The sequence below is a fragment of the Leuresthes tenuis genome, unplaced genomic scaffold (assembly GCF_036924035.1).
Source record: "Leuresthes tenuis unplaced genomic scaffold, fLeuTen1.0.hap1 SCAF_19, whole genome shotgun sequence".
NCBI classification, from domain to species: Eukaryota; Metazoa; Chordata; class Actinopteri; order Atheriniformes; family Atherinopsidae; genus Leuresthes; species Leuresthes tenuis.
The window spans coordinates 9,476,756-9,495,301 of NW_027325373.1; the positions used below are offsets into that span (position 1 = coordinate 9,476,756).

The 18,546-nt window shown below is 39.2% G+C and overlaps 2 protein-coding genes across 2 annotated transcripts in view; both read left to right on the forward strand.

Annotated features, from left to right (window-relative positions):
- Window positions 1-6,629, forward strand: part of bcr (BCR activator of RhoGEF and GTPase) — a 79,110-nt gene extending 72,481 nt beyond the window's left edge. Inside the window, exons 19-23 of the mRNA XM_072371766.1 lie at window positions 426-565; window positions 1,131-1,265; window positions 1,447-1,552; window positions 2,250-2,412; window positions 2,585-6,629. Coding sequence (XP_072227867.1) covers window positions 426-565; window positions 1,131-1,265; window positions 1,447-1,552; window positions 2,250-2,412; window positions 2,585-2,674 — 634 coding nt within the window. The 3' untranslated portion in view covers window positions 2,675-6,629. The remainder of the gene's footprint in view (window positions 1-425; window positions 566-1,130; window positions 1,266-1,446; window positions 1,553-2,249; window positions 2,413-2,584) is intronic.
- Window positions 6,630-9,347: 2,718 nt separating this feature from the next.
- adora2ab (adenosine A2a receptor b) lies at window positions 9,348-18,542 on the forward strand. Its single transcript, XM_072372360.1, has 5 exons — window positions 9,348-9,391; window positions 13,615-14,185; window positions 14,322-14,453; window positions 16,847-16,950; window positions 17,101-18,542. Exons 2-5 carry the CDS (start codon window positions 13,986-13,988, stop codon window positions 18,090-18,092), a joined length of 1,428 nt encoding a protein of 475 aa, XP_072228461.1. The 5' UTR covers window positions 9,348-9,391; window positions 13,615-13,985; the 3' UTR covers window positions 18,093-18,542.
- The last annotated feature ends 4 nt before the right edge of the window (window positions 18,543-18,546 follow it).

An 18,546-nucleotide genomic window follows, 5' to 3' on the forward strand; every position in this document is an offset into this window, starting at 1 on the left:
ATAATATCTATATTTTACATTGTCTAAATTATTTTGAACATAAGTAGAAGAACAAAGACTGAATTTGTTGGAGGCGAGAGCGCTTCTAGATGTAATAGCATTTTTAATTTTTATGGCCATTGTTGATGATAATTGACATTAATGAGGTATGGAGACAACAAATGGGCTGGCAAGAATTAGTAGGAAATATCTGTTTGTGTTGGAGAGAAATCATTTCAGTAGAAACACAAGCAAAGAGCCTGAGGCAATCATGGGTCTTCTAGAGATTACAACAATTCAAAATATGACAATTTGCCACGCTCATTTCAAGCTTTTGTCATATAAACATTTAGGACATAATCACTTAATTAGCATTTCAGTCTGGAGGTTGTTTCTTCATTATAAGACATTTATTAAACATTGTGTTTATTTTTGTCTCCATTCAGACGAGAGCGCTCCAAGGTGCCCTACATTGTTCGGCAGTGCCTAGAGGAGATAGAGAGGAGGGGCATGGAGGAAGTGGGAATATACCGAGTGTCAGGAGTGGCCACTGATATTCAGGCCCTGAAGACCGCCTTTGACACCAGTGAGTTTTGCCTCCTCGTCCATGTGTAATTCATTGGGCTTTTCACAGATTATATGTTGTTTGAGCGTCCAGACAGTCCTTCTCTAAACTGTAGGAGCATAGAGCAAAAAGGGTTGATAGTATAAACTGATCGTGTTTTATTGGCATATCTATATTTTTATAGTTTGTTTGTTTTTTTTCTGAAAAAAAACATGTATAGTCTCTCTATTCCGTAGTGAGATTATAATTCTCTAACTGCCATGAATTAGTAGGAAAGAAACCTGAGAGAGCTTCCTGACCATCACCACATGGACATCCTTTTTCTAATCTCTCTGTCTCTGTTAATCATTACTGTGACGTGAGTTTGAGAAGATGTTTTATGCTAACTTGCCTTTGCTTTTTGGCCTTTGTATTTAATATTAATGAATGCCTCTTTTGTGAACTGTGTACTTCTAATACTTGTTACGTCTCATGACAAACTGACCGGCAAGAGGAATGGAAACTGATGTTTGTGTCAAGCTCTTGTCCTCTCCTTTTGTTAGTGAAGTCCTGCAGTCTTCACATAGCCCTCCTCTTTTTCCTGCAGACAACAGAGACGTGTCGGTGATGATGAGCGAGATGGACGTCAATGCTATCGCTGGGACCCTGAAGCTGTATTTCAGAGAGCTGCCGGAGCCCCTCTTCACTGATGACCTCTACCCCAACTTTGCAGGCGGAATCAGTAAGACACTCCGCAAATCTTGTAAATGATCAAGACGTAAATCCAGTAAACTAACATTTAAGATTTAAAGTTATCATTGTAGTTGTTACTTATCCTACGTGGTTGCCTCAAAATGATTGATATACAGGATGTGTGGAGCAGTCATAAAAGCAATAGCATCATTTGCTTTGTTCCTTTGCAGCCCTGTCTGATAGTGTTGCCAAAGAGAGCTGTATGTTGAACTTGCTGCTATCACTGCCTGAACCCAACCTGGTCACGTTCCTTTTCCTTTTGGACCACTTGAAGAGGTATGAACATATGAACACACAACATGCTTGCCTCATATATGGACGTGAATGTGCAAACGCACAGAAAGACAAACCGAAGTTCGAGCAAATGTTTGATATTTGATAGTACTCACAGTCACATGCATGTAGATTTCAGATCAATTTTAAACTTGCAATTAGGTGCATTGTGTCTCCTACGACCACTTCCATATGTCATTCTTCAAAATGACAGTGTGCGGTATTCACCTTGAAGCTGCTTTTATGCCATTATGTCAACTGCAACAGCAAAATGTTCCCTGGTTGCCATGGTGATTTTGAAAACAGGTTGAAGTGATAGCACTATTGTCTGTTTCAAAGCACTGTATGAGTGTGTAATTTACGGAGCGGGAGAGATCTTTTCATTATTAAGATTAGATTTTTTTTTAGGAAGCAACACTTAGGAAATACAGTGTTTGTTGGCCGTTTCTTTGGTTATAGATTGTTAAAATTGGTCAATTTGTGATGTGATTTTGTCCATATTGTCCTTCGAGTGAAGGTGGGGCCTGGGGACTAATAGTTGGAGACTGATTAGACTAAATTACACCTTAGGAGCATCCACTTTAACTTTTTACCTTTTCTATCACATATTCACACACAGAACATGGACATCATTAAACACAAGGAGGTCACCTCTGTGTGTAACCTTGTTTTCATCTATATCACTGATTTTCCTCCCCAGGGTGGCAGAGAAGGAATGTATCAACAAAATGTCTCTCCATAATCTGGCAACAGTGTTCGGTCCAACTTTGCTGAGGCCAGCGGAGAAGGACAGCAAAATCCCCACAAACCCTACACAACCCATCAGCATGGGGGACAGCTGGTCCCAGGAAGTTATGTCACAGGTGAGTCACACACCGACTCCTCTGTCTTCTCCATCTGGCATTTTATTGTTCAATTTTATCAATCGTTTTGGGGTGGGGTTTTTTTGTCAAAAATATGCAACTAATTTGGAGTTGTAACAAGCAAAGTCTTATTTCTAATGAGCTAATATCCCTATACTCAATATCCTTTCAGGTCCAGGTGTTGCTGTATTTTCTCCAACTGGAGACGATTCCCACCCCAGACAGTAAACGACAGAGCATTCTCTTCTCCACTGAAGTATAGAGCTGACGTGACTCTGATTGAGAGGGTGTGAAAAGGGGATGAACTCTGGCTCAAAGTGAGCCCACTGTAGGAAGTTTTTGAATTGACTGGCCGTACTCTGTTCAGCTGGGAAGGATCGTCTCTGGCAGTGCCTGCTTGAACACAAGGGGGCACCACTGGACCTCTGAGGATGTGAGGTCGTTGCCATTCGTATCTCTCAATACCTGGTAGTTCGTACGATTTCTTGTACCTGTTGATTTTATGGGTATATCTGCATTCCTACACGCCGCTTTTTTTGTTTGTGTCAGCGCTGAATCTTAACAGCTTGGCCCACGAATGAAGAAGCTCGAATGAAATCGCAAAACATGTCTTTCAGATTTTTCATCATGTATCTTTGGGTTTGGGCATTGTTTTCAGTTTGTGTTTCTTTTGGACAATCATTGAGTCTCGGCAAGAACCCCCCCCCAAATGTTTTGCCATCTCAAACATTAATCATGTTAAGGAATTCTTTTTTGATATGTCGCACATGATCTCAGCAGATTCTTTCAGACAAGAGGAGAGACAGTTGTGCTGCTGGGCAGAGCAGAACGTCAACATGTGGAGCTGCCCCCATACTGGCTTTTTTCCCTTTTTTTCTGTGTCACCAAAGGCACAGGAAGCCAACACCTGTGAAAGTGTTTACAACGTAAACAAACCCAGTTCGAGTCAAATGCTGCGACTTGAGGATGTGTAAAAACGATAAGAACCCAATGCTCTTTTTCTGACTGAAGAAACAAATTCCCTCAGTTTGTGTCGTTTGTGTTTTGAGGTAGTCCTCAGATTAAATAGCCAGGAAGCAATATATTTTCTAACATAGGAACTGTCTGTGATCATATCTTTGCTGACGAAATGTCCTTCTCGTTGTATCATAGGACGTCTTGCCAAACTGATTTTTTTTCTAGGAAAAAGAAGGCAGTTGCATTTAAAGATATCGTACATGTATATAATCTTACAGTTGTATTTTTCTTTTTGATTAACAATATAATCATTGTTGCTGTTAGTGTAATTTATTTTTGGGGTCCCAATGGAGAAATTGGTTTGGTTTTCTATGTAAACTTCTCTCTCTTTAAGAAGGTGATAGTTCTTAGCCTTGACTACAGGTGTTGCAGGAAATGAGCAAGATTTAGCCTTCATCTAATAGAAGCTACTCAGCCGTTAAGTCCAGCCTTTGGATTTTTTTTTATTTACATATTATTATGAAGGTAATGCACACACATTGTAGGTACATACTTTATGCTGCTGTGGAGAAGGCACAAGCTCTTTAACTGCTGGGTGTTCCTCAGCAGCTCTGTCTCATGTCCAGAGACGGTCGCCTGTCTAGAGTAGACTTTATGCAATGTCATGATACAGCACACACACAAACATATGGCATTGCGTCTTTTTGTACCGTTTAATCTGTGGCTACGGAAGTGCACTAATGCGATGTTAAAACTACTGTATTACAATTCAAGTGACCTGAGCACTCAATGAAGAGCATATCTGTTTGTTACACTGAAGGAATATCGGCCGAAACTAAAACAAAGTACGCACCGCTCAATAGCCAAGCTTGAGACAAGCTCTTAAGGTATTTTTTAAGACTAAAAAGATGTTTCCCATTTTGATCTCCCTCTCATTTGTTTAACATGCAGGCATGTTTGATTGACTGTTTTTGTTTTTTTCGTTTTTTTTTTTCTCAACTATCTTGTCCACAAATGTATCATCATAGACCTTGGTTTGAGATGCATTTTATCTTTATTTAAACTTTATTACACCAAAAAAGTCTTTTTCTGTCCATGATGCCATTCTCGCATAAAAAAAAATCGCCGTGATTGGTTTTTCGTAATCACCGGCCAGCCCCAGCATTAAGACCATCTGACTAATATTCCCCTTATTACCCTCCAAGTAGCTTTTTTTTTTTTGGTCAGGATGTGGAAATTGGCTGGGTTTCATTGTCCTGCTGGCAGAGGTTGCAGCCATCAGTGTGGGCCACTGCCATGGGTGGGAGGCTGAATGACGTATCATCCACATGTTTGCCAGAACCCAAGGTGTCCCTGCAAAACATTGCCTTGTAGCTATGATCAATGTTATTTGCTTCACCTGTTTAATGTTGTGTCTGATGGGCGTACTTTAAAGACATAAAGCTGAAATGAATAGATCAATTGAGTGTTTATGTGTGCTCGTGTCCGTGATCAAAACCATAGGCAGACATACGTGAGTGAATTATCAAAGCAAAAGGTGTTTTTTGGCTTGGAAAATGAAAGCAGGAGAGTGGTGTTTTAATTTTGAATACATATCAACTCCTTGAAATGTTAAAATTACACAAATTTTCCCCTTATTATGTCCCAAAGACACTTTGTGGCCTGTAGTTAATAGATTATAAATAGTACACTGCTGCTCTATCAGCCTCCTGAATAATACAGTCAAAATTTCATTCAGAAGTTGTTCCTACACAGTTGTGCTTTAGTTTTTTTTGCCATTGTGAACTTCCACTATTTTTTGCCCACTGTAGCATGTTGTTGCATCAAGGAAGGAATCTTCCAGCCGTCATTTAGTCTCGTCTCTCCTTTATAACAAGTCCCAATTGCCTGCACTACTGCACACTACCGTGCCTCAAAACGTATGCTTTTGTTTAGTACCCGTGGTACTCTGAATACCAGTGAAAACTCTTAACAGTGGACACGTTCATTCTTCTGTTGCCTTTGCTGAGGACAGCCACACATCTTTCATCTCATATCAGCTAAGACAGGACCTTAAATTTAACCATGGTCTTAGCTCAGTCTAAACATCAGTTTTGTATTTGCCACATTATTTGACTGTGATGCTGTAAGTAAATGAAACTTTTCTTAAGTTGGTCTTTTTGGGGCAACACACAAAGTTTCTTCTCCTCTAATGCCTTCTATTCCTTATTTATTTATTCTTCTTCCCGGTTTTGTGTAAGATGGTCTGCTGGATCTATTTATTTATGGTAAAGTGTCATTTCAAACTAAATTAATGTTGGAAAATTGTCTTTATATGTTGTCTGCTTTCCTTAGAAAATTTAATGTCTGTTAATTGGCCTTTGTCAATGGAACATGCTGTTCAGAATAAAACTTTATGTCCGTTTTGTTTCAGAGTCACAATCGCTGAATCGTTCTGCAAATATCTTTTAACCCTCAATCGTCAGCTCAGCTTTAGTTATTTGCGTTGTGCAGCAGACTGGCCACTGTGATTGTTTAGCTGTCTGATTTAGGTGACCGAATGGCAGGTTTTTGTCAATCTCATTGGTAGAGTAACTCAAATTTCTACTTTTCCATGGATTTGTATAATATGTATTATACTAGAGAATACATAATCTGGTTTCCCTTTTATTTATTGATGTATAATCTTTAAGGATCGAGGTGGTACACCTTTAGTCTCTGAAAATCTGACTTGTCAATGTGTGGTAGAGGGCAGAAGAGTCTTATATTACTTCAGATCTGCATTGTTTTGGTCTGTTGATTGTCACTGTAACTGCATGTTCCCTCCATAACCTCAGTCCCAGCCAAAAACATTTTATTTTTCTGTGGACTTGCCTGAAGATATGGTACATATTGCTTTGTATGAAAGTTACAAATCTCTTGCATTTATTACATGACCCTGGTATTTATCACGTTACTGATAATATAGTTAATACTTTCAGGTGACCTCTCCTGCCACTTCTCTGACATGCAATCCTTAAGGCTACTTTGGGGAATATTCTAGTTTTGTTTTCTTCAGCGCATAACAATGTAGAGTTCAGGATGGGACTTGCTGAACAACCACAAACACTGTCTCTTTTTATTCCTCGAGTTTTGACTCTTGTTCTTGTTAAAATCTTCAATGATCTGCTTGTAGAACTGTAAAAAGTAATACTGTATTCTGAGGGCAAACATGTTTGGTAGGCTTTTGCAGCCTATGTTTGTACACAAAAATGTTAAATAAAATCTCCCGTATCTATGTAGATCCTGTCGCCTTTCGTGTGTCTTACTGGGGAAAACAGGAGAGTTGATCAAATATCAGTACCCACACTTCCAACATGGCAACTGATTCAATAAAGTATTCATGAATATTATTAGTAAAGGTGCACTGCTCACTGAGGTATGAAAAGAACATAATGATAATAATAATAAAAAAGAAAATAAGTAATTCGGAAATTGTTAACTTCATGGAAATGGTTTACGTTTTCTCTAAAAGTGAAGAAATTACAGAACTATTACATACAAAATTTAGACTTCCCTGACTAGTACAACTTAAACGGCTTTCTTTGGTTTCTTTGGGCATACAAATTTAAACAGTCAATGTCCACATAACTGCAAAAAAAATAAAAAATTCTACTGCAAAGACTTTCTGCAAATTTACAGTGGCTTTGCAACAGCATATAACCATTTACCATAAATTTAACTTCTCTGAAAAAAGTTTATGCTATGAGTTAGTAAAACAGAAGATAACTGTAACCCATCAACATTAAACTGTACTTTCTGACAGATAGACCCCATCTACATTATTCACTCACACCATCAGTTTGGTATGCTCTGACATTGATAATGATCCCTGTGGTCACAGAGATTAAATTGGGGGTCTATTTTCAAGAGCATCCAGAACTGAGAAGCAGAAAGAACTTGCGAGGCAGTCTTGATTTTTGGAAGTTCAATGACTACACTGGCTCCAAGCAATGGAGGAACTACAAGTAATATGTGTGCACAAAGATCAGTATTATCCCCAAAGTGGATTAATAAAGTATTTCATGCATAATAACATTGCTGCAGTATTCATTATTATCAAAAGTATGCTATTGTTCTTGACAAATAAGAACTAAAACATAAATCAGCTGACAAACATGTAGAAAGTTGAAATGTTGCAGAGAGGAGGTTGTGGTGAACAACTTCAGAGGTTGTCATCAGTGGGTTTGGGTGTTGATTCTGTAGCTTGGTAACAACTTAGCTGATTAGTGCACATCTAGTCTTGGCAGGTAACACACGTGAGCTCTTATTAGACAACATAGACAGAAACTCACAACCAACAGTTCAACATCTGAGGAGCAGAGACGCTCCTCAGTGACATGTCCAGGGTTACGCCATCTGTTGTGAACAAGCACTGTAATCCTCCTCCTTAACTGTTCCCCCTCTGTCTGCAGTCTCTGTGTGGCCATGTAGCCTTAAAGCTGAGTATAAAAGAGTTAGAGTTGTTCGTGCAGCCGTGCTTTGATGAAAAAAAAATATTGCCTTCCTTATGTTCCTGCTGTGTCTTCATCAGTGGTCCGAGAAATGGTTTAACCCTCTTTCCCCCTTTTCTCTAATTTGTTCCTGCTTTGCATCTTTGATGTTTCTTCTTCAACTCATCCTGTTTTAGGGTCTAATGCATTATTTGGGCTTTGGAAAGCTCAGTAAGCTGCTCCAACAGGTTAGCAATGTTCCTGCTGCTATGATTATGCATCATAACAGATCAGATCATAACCAGTTACCAGCAGCACAACATGCGAACCAGCACAGAAAAATGTTTTAGAAATCTTTGCATTGACAGAAAAAGCTCAGTCGAAGATCTCAAGAAGATACCAAGAAAAGCACAATATGTCCAGAACCACTGCAGATGGCTTCCTGCCTCTAGGGCGGCGATATGATGGAATTCTACAGAGCACACCAGGTTTTTAGTGGGGTTGGTAATTCATTTTTGACTTATTCACGACCAAGTCAATGCAAACTCAATCAGGACCCACCAGGGTTGATGTTATCCAATTGGTCGATTGCTGTCAACAAGCTCGATTTTGGTTGATGAACATATTTGGGCAACATATGTCTTTATCCCTACTTATTATATAGAGTGAAGGTCTGATCTGAATACTTTTAGTTGGTAATAAATGTGTCACTGGAAACATGAGAACAATTAGAAGAGAAATATTAATGGTTCTACCTTGGCTTTCTGCGAATATGACACAATGACAAAAACAGAAGAAGAAATGGAGCAGAATATACAGAGATATGTAAACGATAATTAATTATTGATAAGAGAGATGACAAATAACTAAGATGTATGACGTGCAAATATCATAAAAACATAATCCTTATTGAGACCTGGAACCAGACTTGCAAATTTTACATAACAAATAAGCAAACAGATCTGTATGATGCAAAACCTTGGATAAACATCAACTTGCGGCCACACCCAGAAGCAATGTAAAGTGCGTTTCAGTGAACACATTTTTAAGCAAATATAGACACAATTTATAATCCTATCTGACTGTGTTTTCAGTATGAATAACCGAATTATAGCACACTCGGTGAAAATGACGCTGTTATACCATCTTATTTTATTTCATTCTGTCATTTAAGAGGACATTGAATCACTCCGGGCTGACATATCCTTCAGCCCTACCATGCTTTCCTCGCCCGTGCTAAACTCTAAACAAAGTCTTAGTCCTATACTATAACAGTTCAACAACTTTATGGGTGCTCGTTTATGACTAAGAGTGCGCGCACACACACGCACACAAGTCGGAGACGTCAAGTCCGCGGTCGCATGTTTTCCTGTTACATCGCGGTGAGCAGCATCATTAGCAGCGGAGGGTGCCGTGTCACAGGCCATTTCCTTTGGATACAGCTTACTTAGCCACATTTTCATTTCACCTTACTGTGCTTTCTTTTGTTTTACTGAACGCTGCCAGTCAGAACACGCTGAGTAGGTAGAAAAACAGGCTTTTCTTTTTTTTCCTCCCCATCCTAACACAAGGTAAGAAAGGTTTACGCGTTTCTTGTTCAGGTCGTGTTGCAAATGCATAAGTAAACTAAAGTTCAGTTCTGGAGCGTTTTATTACACGACTGGTTGGTAGATCGTTGGTTTCCCCATAAGTTGTAGTTTTCTCTGTGTTTTATAAAGTGGAAAAGAGCATTCAAGCTGTAGGCTGATAACTGGGGAGGAGAGGTCATCTAACTTGTTCTGACAATGAATTGGTGACATGGAGGCCTTATTTAGATAGACACTACATCAACATGGGTGAAATTTTAAAACAGGCGTGATAGGCTTAATCTTTTTAAACTATAGACTGTTTTAGCAGTGTGTGGGGGAGCTGAAGAAAGCCAAACTTGTTCTCCTCGTACACATGTGCTGCAGTGATTGTTTTTAAACTTGCAGCTCCTCTCCAGTGACCTGTCTGTCTTGTCAAGAATTCCTAATATGTCAGCACCCATTATTAGTCATACACACAGCGCGTTTGCCAATAATGCTACGGCAGCGTTTCTTTTTCAACATTTCTGCTTTTTGTTTTCTTTGGACTTTGGTAGAGCTGAGTACATTGATTGACATGGCAGTGACAGATCTTTTCCAGCAGGATGTGCATTTTCTTATCACTTCCTCTACTGCTGCCTTCGACCATGCTCATTCTGATGCGTGTAGTTTCAGTCAACTGGAATAAGGTTAAGTGACAACCCATAAAGTTCATCGCTTGAGATAAAAACGGCGAGAGTTGAGCTTTTTATTTTATTCACTTTTACTTGAAGGGGTTTTGCAGCCTCATGATTTTTTTTTCTTTTTTACTGCAGCTTTTAAACCAGCTGGATAAACCCTGGTTTTTGAATTCCTTTGGCCTGTAGGAAAGTTTAAATAGCACAACAATAGAGAGAAAGTTGGACTTTGTTTCAATAGACTGCCCATCAGGATTACTGCTGCTAGGGCTAAAGGTTTACACTCTAAGTGGCCCTCAGAATTACACTGAATGAAATGTCTGAAAATGTCTGAAAATATCCACGATTGTGAAATATATGGGACTAGGCGTAGGAAATTGCTGTTTGCCCTGTTTTCTTTGAACTTCTAACTCTTGCTCTTTGCAATGTGTCTTCACTTCTTTATATTTAGTATGTACAATATATAATATATATACATATGTATAGAAGTGAGTGTGGACATGTTTGAGATGTATGGTATCAGACGATTATCCATAAGCCTTGACTGTCACAGGCTGGCAATGGTATCCAAAGCAGAGAATTCCATTGTGAAAATAAATGTTTCAATTCAAATTCACACATTTTTACAAGATGCATAAAAGGGAAAGTTTAAGTACCCTTCCCTAATATTTCTGTAGTTTGATATCACACATGGGGATAACTGAGACATCACTGAGATCATTTTGATCTTATAAGTATCAGGACACTTGAATATATATCGCATGCTTTTTCGACATTAAAGTTGAATTAAAATGTTACAAAATACATCACATAATACCTTGTTTGCAGTGCGTTAAGTCTAGTTTAATCATAGCTCATCAAAATTTAAACATGATGTAAGACTATGGCATTGACTTCACTGGAATCAGCAGCTCTTTCCATACTGCTCAGGTCCTCAAAAGAGATTAAAGCAGATTTTATATCCTTCATTTTGCATTTCAGACAATATAAGTCCAAATAAATGTACGATTAAAGACATTACTGGTGTTTTGACTTGACCTTTGCTGTGCTAAAAATACACTGTAGTTCATAGTGTTTTTTCTTCAGACTCTGTGCCTTACTACACACTATATGACATACAAAAATGTAAACCACACTTAAAATCAGTACATTTTTTTCTTTTCAGTCAGCAGATCTTTGATTCTCATATAGTTTATTTTATGTCCATGTGTGAAATGCAACCTGTTATTTCTGTTTCTTAGCAACGATAAGGGGTGGAAAATTAGGTTAAGTAATCTTCTCTAGATGATAGAAAAAGCGACGTGCATTTATACTTTTATCATTCTTGGCCATTTTTAAAAATATATGTTTTTGTTTTTATTCATACAGACAACTCCAAAATCTAACCTGCAACTCTTTCTATGCTTGAAACCCTTATGGTTAGGGTTTGGTGTTGTATTTTTGGCCCTTATGTTTCTGAAAGTGTGACAATGAATGAGCCTCTCCCCATACTTTATTTAAGGTTTATCTGGACAAGGAAATCTGACTTTTAATTGGTGTAACGGGAGGTATTAGGACCCAATTGTAGCACACTGCCAAGCTGGCTCAGTTCTCAATACAATTTATTGCCGACAATAGTTCTGATTAAAGGGAGCAGCAAAACAAGTCCAAACCAGATTAATGATCCGAGCAGGCAGAAAACTCCACATGAAACAGGCCAAATAAGAAAAGTCAGCAGTCAAAATCCCAGACGCTCCAAAAATGCTGAGACAAGTCCACAATATAATACTCGTAGTCGGTGACAGAAGGCAGGTAGCTTTACCAGAGCGTAGACAGAAAGGATGTTTCCGCAACGGACACAGTTGGCAACAGGTGATCAAACCAGCGAACAAGGCTGGAAGGTCTTTCATAGGCACAGCAAAGACAATCTAACAAGGAGTGAACGAACAGGGGAAGTTTATATACTGGTTTGCTAGGCAAGTGGAAGACTAATGATGCATAGGTGAGCTGAGTTGGCTGAAGAGTTAGGCATGGCTGACAGGCAGAGTGGAAAAGTACTGGGAGGTGGGTAGAACTGTGACGATTGGTGTATTTTCTTTACAAGCATGTCTAATTTGTTGCAACTGCCGTTACAGTAACAAAAATCGATAAAATGTCGCTCATCTAAGCAGCGGTTCTAAATGCTAAAAATGTAAACAGAACATGGAAGAATGGAGCAATAGGGAAATTTACGGAGCCAATATGTGATGGACATTAGTGTTATTAACCAGGCAGGAGCTCTTAAATTCTATGTTTTAACATTTTGGGCCAATTCAAAACATGACTTGTAACAAGACTTTGCCTAAAAATGGCATCAGTAATCTGTCATCTGTCCATGGTACAACTGTAGACAAGAGAAGTAAGTATTTGACAGTAAAATTGCCAAACAGGTTGGATTGCTTTCTGAGGCCTTAGGCTGCTTACTCTACTTTCTCAAACTATAGTAAGGTGTTCCAAGAATGTTAAGTACTGCAGATCTCAAAAGGGACCCTGACCCTGAGGAAGACAGGTGCAGAATGGAGTCCAGTAAGTCACTCTACACCCCTGAAATGATCCACGTGAATGGAGGTGTAAATTAACAGAGGAAAAGTCCATTGCTGCACCATCTCTGTTTTGATTTGACCAAACATGTCACAGACATATCATGTAATTGTCAGGAAATTGTGTGTCAAGGGCATAATATGTCGACTTGAACATAAATTAAAATGTCTATCTTCTCACTAGAAAATAACCTTTTGTTACTACTTATAATGTCTTCATCAATAGGATATAGATACATACAAAAACAGAGTGCAGAAACTTTTAGCAGTGGAAACTTTTAGCAGAAAAAACTTGGTATTGTTAGGCTAAACTCAAAACAGCTTGGAACCTCTCAGTGTTTGCACTTTTCTATTTAATTTCAAAGCAGGCCTTTGCATAAACCTCCAGAAAAAAACTTTACTTCTTTCTTGTTCAGTAGTTCAAAGATCTGTTTTCTAACTGCTGGGGAGAAAGTGAATAATAAAGCACCATAATCCTCAATATCCCTGCAGCTCATATGAAATGATAAGGGAACCTGTCTGTTATCCCTTGTGCTGTCTTACCCCAGTATCTTAAATAACTTGGCCTACATGTCACACCCCTTATTGCTGTCGTACCGGGTTTGTGTAATAAATCCTAATCTGCTTGCAACAGAGGAATTTAGCAAAATAACCCTGAAGAAACACAGCAATGATAGTTTAACAAAGCGCTCCAGTGATACAGTGAGTTACATTGAAATTTATGGGTGGTTTGTTTTGTGTAATTATCAGTGATTTTGGAGGGAAGTGTGTCAGTAGTGGGAATGATTACTGGAAGAGTTTTGGGAATTTTTTCCTGAAATAAAAGGCCCATTGTTGGACTGTCTACTTTGGCCCTGTCCCCTTGTCTTCCAGTGATAGATGGCTTTTCTGACGTGTATGTGCATGCGTACTATATATCCGTGTGCTAAGCTACAATCTGTTTATACAGGCTAAACCCACTGACACTGTGTCCTTTCTCTTTCTCCCTCTCCAGACCACTGCTCTGATTTGGGCATCTACTGGGCAAACCTTCCAAATGCCCTGTCCACGATATTCTACTTCCATCTGTGACAAAGCGCACTGAACCAAACACGAAAGAGACAAAGACTTTTACAGAGAACAAGAGGAAGTCTAACTGACCGATAAGGTTGTTGTACGGTAAAAGGTATACGTGAAACGAGGCATCACGTGTGATGCTTGTGGTGGGAACTTCCTGCTTTGGCTCTCACTCTGTGACACAGTCATTTTTTCACCCCAAGTTGTACGATGCTGTTCAGCAAGCAGTTATTTTCTCTAGAAACAAGTCAAGCAGCTGAGTGTGTGGGATGAAAGCACAAAGAAAGAAAAAAAGAGGAAAAAACAACAATGCTAAGGAGCGACCAGGTAATCTACATTGTCCTGGAGCTGGTGATCGCTCTCCTGGCTGTGGCTGGGAACATTCTGGTCTGCTGGTCCGTCTGCCTAAACTCCAACCTGCAGAGCATCACCAACTACTTTGTGGTGTCACTGGCAGTGGCTGATATTGCGGTTGGGCTGCTGGCAATTCCTTTTGCCATCACAATTAGGTATTATTTCATTTGGGACTAGGGTTAATGTTTTCCCATCAAAATATTACAAGATCACAATGTCCTGATGATTTTTCATGTTTGTTCTGATAGCTACCTTTTTAACCTGCAATGTGTTCTATCCATCTCACATCAGTGTGGGTTTTTGTGGCGACTTCTACGGCTGCCTGTTCATCGCTTGCTTCGTTCTCGTGCTCACTCAGAGCTCTATCTTCAGTCTGCTGGCTATTGCTGTAGACCGTTACATTGCTATCAACAACCCACTCAGGTAAGAGGAAAGAAAAGCATCAACCGAGGTGTCTTTTCTCACTTTTTACTGGTCATATGAACTGAACTGAAACTTTCAGCGACTTTAGGACTTTTTTTGGTACAGTATACTTTTGACAGGATCCTTTCATACGTGGAAAGTTATACTCAAGTGAGGCAAGGAGGAGTTATTTCACACAGACATGTGTTGCGAAATAGATTCAATTACAAAGGAAATACAATCAGGGCTAATCTGTCCAGCTGTACATAGAAAAATATGTAAATTTCCATATGTTTACATGAGGTACTCATATTTTTTTTTAGTGGGATTAAACCTGGTGAAAACTTTGATCTTTAGCACCCAATCAACAACTTAAATGTTATCCTCAGTTTTCTTGTTTCAGCTGCAAGTATTATGACACAACACTGACCCATTGTTTATGTGTGTGTGTGTGTGTGTGTGTCTGTGTGTGTGTGTAACTAAACCCACAGTTGACTAGCAGCAGTTGCATTCTTTTCTCCTGTCATGCAAGGATATTTAATTTAGTAAGCCATAGCAGGTGGTGCATTTGCATAAGCGGTTGCATAATAGCTTCGGTGTGTGTTTTTGTAGTAATACTGGTGCCACAATCCTTGCACCAAAGACCAATCAGCTAATGATTTGTCTGAATTTGAGGAGACCTGATATATGTTAATGGTTGCCAACCTGCCCGTGCAGGAGCTCAGTGGAAAACACAGTGGCAGTTTTAAGTCATGTGGGGTAACTTCAGGTTCAGCTCTGGATTTTCAGTATCACCAAGCTGGGTTCTTTTTTTACCAGATCAATAACCATGGCAACCAGATGTAAAAGCACCACCTCCCGAACATTCCCTTCCCTTGGAAACTGAAAAAAAAAATGAAATAGATGTCAGTATGTTAACAGTGACAGTGTTCAGCTCTGACGGGAGTTTAGGATTGATTAAGCTGTTTGACTTTCACACAGAAGCATCTTTATTAGTGATGTGTTGGCAAAGGGAACGTTTATGTTGCCTAAAACAGGGATTGATTATTCTAGAGCTTGTTTCTGCTGACTTTTAAAGATTTAGAGCTAACATTTATGACTTTGTTTATAAAAATCATCACTGAAATATAAAACATTCCCTTGCCTTTTCCTCATGCTTTATAACAGTCTGCAGTATATCCCATTTGCAAAATTGCATCAATTGATGTCTGTGCGATCATATTCATACCCACTTATATCATATAAACTGTTTAGCAACTTAGTACTGCTTAGCAAGATCTCCATTGTTAAGGTTATTTGAGCCAAATCACCTAAAGATACCCAGCATATACTGAACCTTCTTTGCAGTACAGACTTTAGGTCCTGGGTTGCTGATTGTCTCACATGCAAAGTGTTTGTCTTTATTTCCTTCTGTATATCTTGTTATAGGTTTCCTTCGTTCAGTGCCACATCCTTATCTTTGTTTTACACTATGTGCTTGTCTTTTTAATACCAATCTAGTATTTCCTTGCCACACTCTTCCTTATGTTTTGGACCTTTTAGTGTTATGGGCTTCCTGCCATAGCAGTGCCTTCAGTTTTAGCTTTTGTACATTTTTTTTCCTCATCTTGCTTGCTTCAGGGGTTTGAATTTGCATTTGTGTCATCACTGCTATTGCTACACACACATTCATAACGCAATTGGCTGAAATGTAACATTTTCAACAAGCATTTTCTCAGCCAGAAATCACTGTCTGAAGGTAGAACCTTGTTTAAGGAGCAAAGCTCTCTATAAAACAGATCTGTGGGCAGTGACAAGTTTGTGTTGTGTCAGAATATTCAAGTATTTCCTAACTGCCTAAGAAGATGCCAAAATATTTTTCATTATATGTCCCCTTTATTAGGTACAAACCTTTAAAACATATGTAGCACAGAAGAACCTCAAGTTGTCGACAGAATTTCACTGCATTGCAAGAGCTTTGAGGTAAAGTCAGAGGTGAAAAAGACGCATGGCGGTAAATTACATTGCGGGAAGGAAATGCCACTCATCGTGTGTACAGTCATGAAATGTCACAATGCAGGATGGCACCCTCTGCCAACTGCTCTGCCTTCAAAAATGGTAGGGAAGAGGAGTGTACAACACACTTCCTAAAACATACTTAAAAAAATTTAGATTTTTTTGTGAAAAATGTAAATTTATTTTCAACTTGGGAAATTTTATGTACGTGAGCATATGTAATATAACATTAATAGAGGTTTAAAGTTGAAATATCAGCTGATTAAATTATTAGCTGATTAAACAAATAATGTATGAAGGCTTCAGTACATAACCATGTTCTTCTTAATTAAACTGGTAAATACTGACAAAGCCCCTGCAGGGCACAATCATAAAGCATCTAGCCCAATAGTGAGCTACTGTGTTCTGATTTATTTCAGGTACAACAGTGTAGTGACAGGGCAGAGGGCAAAGGGCATTATCGCACTGTGCTGGGCTCTCTCTGTTGGCATTGGCCTGACCCCAATGTTTGGTTGGAACACAGGTGAGATATGTAATTCTGGTCAGTCACATATATGTTGTCATTTCTGTGATTGATCAAATTGGTCAAATTGACTAGGTTGACATAAACAAAATTTAAAAAAAAAACAAGACTGAAAGTATTCAGTAAATCAGCTTTTCCTCTGGTATACAGGTTGGAACTCCACCATAACTACCACTGGAAACAACAGCTGCCCCGATGGGATGACCCAATGCTTGTTTGAGAAAGTGGTTACCCTGGACTACATGATATATTTCAATTTCTTTGGCTGTGTGCTGGTCCCACTGTTGGTCATGCTGGTCATCTATGCACATATCTTCATGGTGGCACGGCGCCAGCTCCGACTGATGAGTCTCAAAGTTGCACACACAACGGGTCCTGGAAGGAGAGCCCCATCATCAAGCTCAAGTCGCTCAATCCTGCAGAAGGAAGTGCATGCTGCAAAATCACTGGCCATCATTGTGGGTTTGTTTGCTTTCTGTTGGCTTCCCCTGCATATCCTTAATTGTTTTAACCACCTATGTAAGAACTGTGAGCGCCCGCACATCTGGGTGATGAACATTTCTATCATCCTCTCCCATGCTAACTCTGTTGTGAATCCCTTGATCTATGCGTACCGCATTCGGGAGTTCAGACAGACTTTTCGGAGGATTTTGTACCAGCACTTTCTGAGACAGAGAAATGGGCATGGGATTGGGGTTGGAAGCACTGACAGCAGAGGTGCTGGCAGCGAAAGTATGAGACGGATCTCCCATACCAGTAAAGAGAGTTCATCATGTGGCACAGTCATAAATAGTTATGTCCTTGACGCCAGCCCTGATCAAACTAAACAAAAAACTGCTCTTGAACCTTCTTGCTTCTGGATGTCAAATTTAGATCCTGCACCAAATAGTTACATACTCAATGGACACCAAGTAAAGAGTGACACCTTGTCAGCAGTGCAGGAGATGCCATGCATGGTATTTCCTGCAGAGGATACATTAGAGTCAACCATTTTTAAGGGAGGAGCCACAGAAGTTTTGGAGCTGAAAGACAAGGGAAGCTGCATTGCTTTTGTGACTGTTCAAGCTCTCTCCTCAAAACCAACTGACTGTGCATGCTTGACAAATACCAGAGAAGAACATTTTGCAAGTATTACGACATGAAGAAAGTTTCATTAAGGCTCAACAAATTAACAACAACAGCAACTCTATCCTTCTCGGAAGTCTGTTTTCCTTGCGATATTTGTTTTTTAAACTCATGAACCATATGCGAGTCGGATGTGATGCACAACAAACTTACCTAATTGTTCAAAGAGAACAAATTGGAGCTGCTTATGCTTTGTTGACATGCTGGGCAATGGCATCTTGGCTTTGTGTTAATCATTTCAGACTAATGTTTTTTTTTATGTTTTATGTAGTATTGTAGGTAGTGGGTGCATTAATGTGGAGAAATGAATATTCAGTGCCAACAGAGAGTTTTCAAACCCCTTCAGACTTTCCGCATTACATTAAGTCTAAAACTGATTCATTTATTTTCTCCTCATCAATATCCCTACATTGCTCTAAAATGACAAAGCAATATCTGTTTTGGAGTATTTTGTTGATTTTTTGAAAATAA

Bases quoted from the DNA above. Each gene is read 5' to 3' on its own strand.
- adora2ab (XM_072372360.1), top strand. From the start codon at position 13,986: ATGCTAAGGAGCGACCAGGTAATCTACATTGTCCTGGAGCTGGTGATC. The intron at 14,454-16,846 runs GTAAGAGGAAAG...GATTTATTTCAG, and splicing joins GCTATCAACAACCCACTCAG to GTACAACAGTGTAGTGACAG. The intron at 16,951-17,100 runs GTGAGATATGTA...TCTGGTATACAG, and splicing joins AATGTTTGGTTGGAACACAG to GTTGGAACTCCACCATAACT.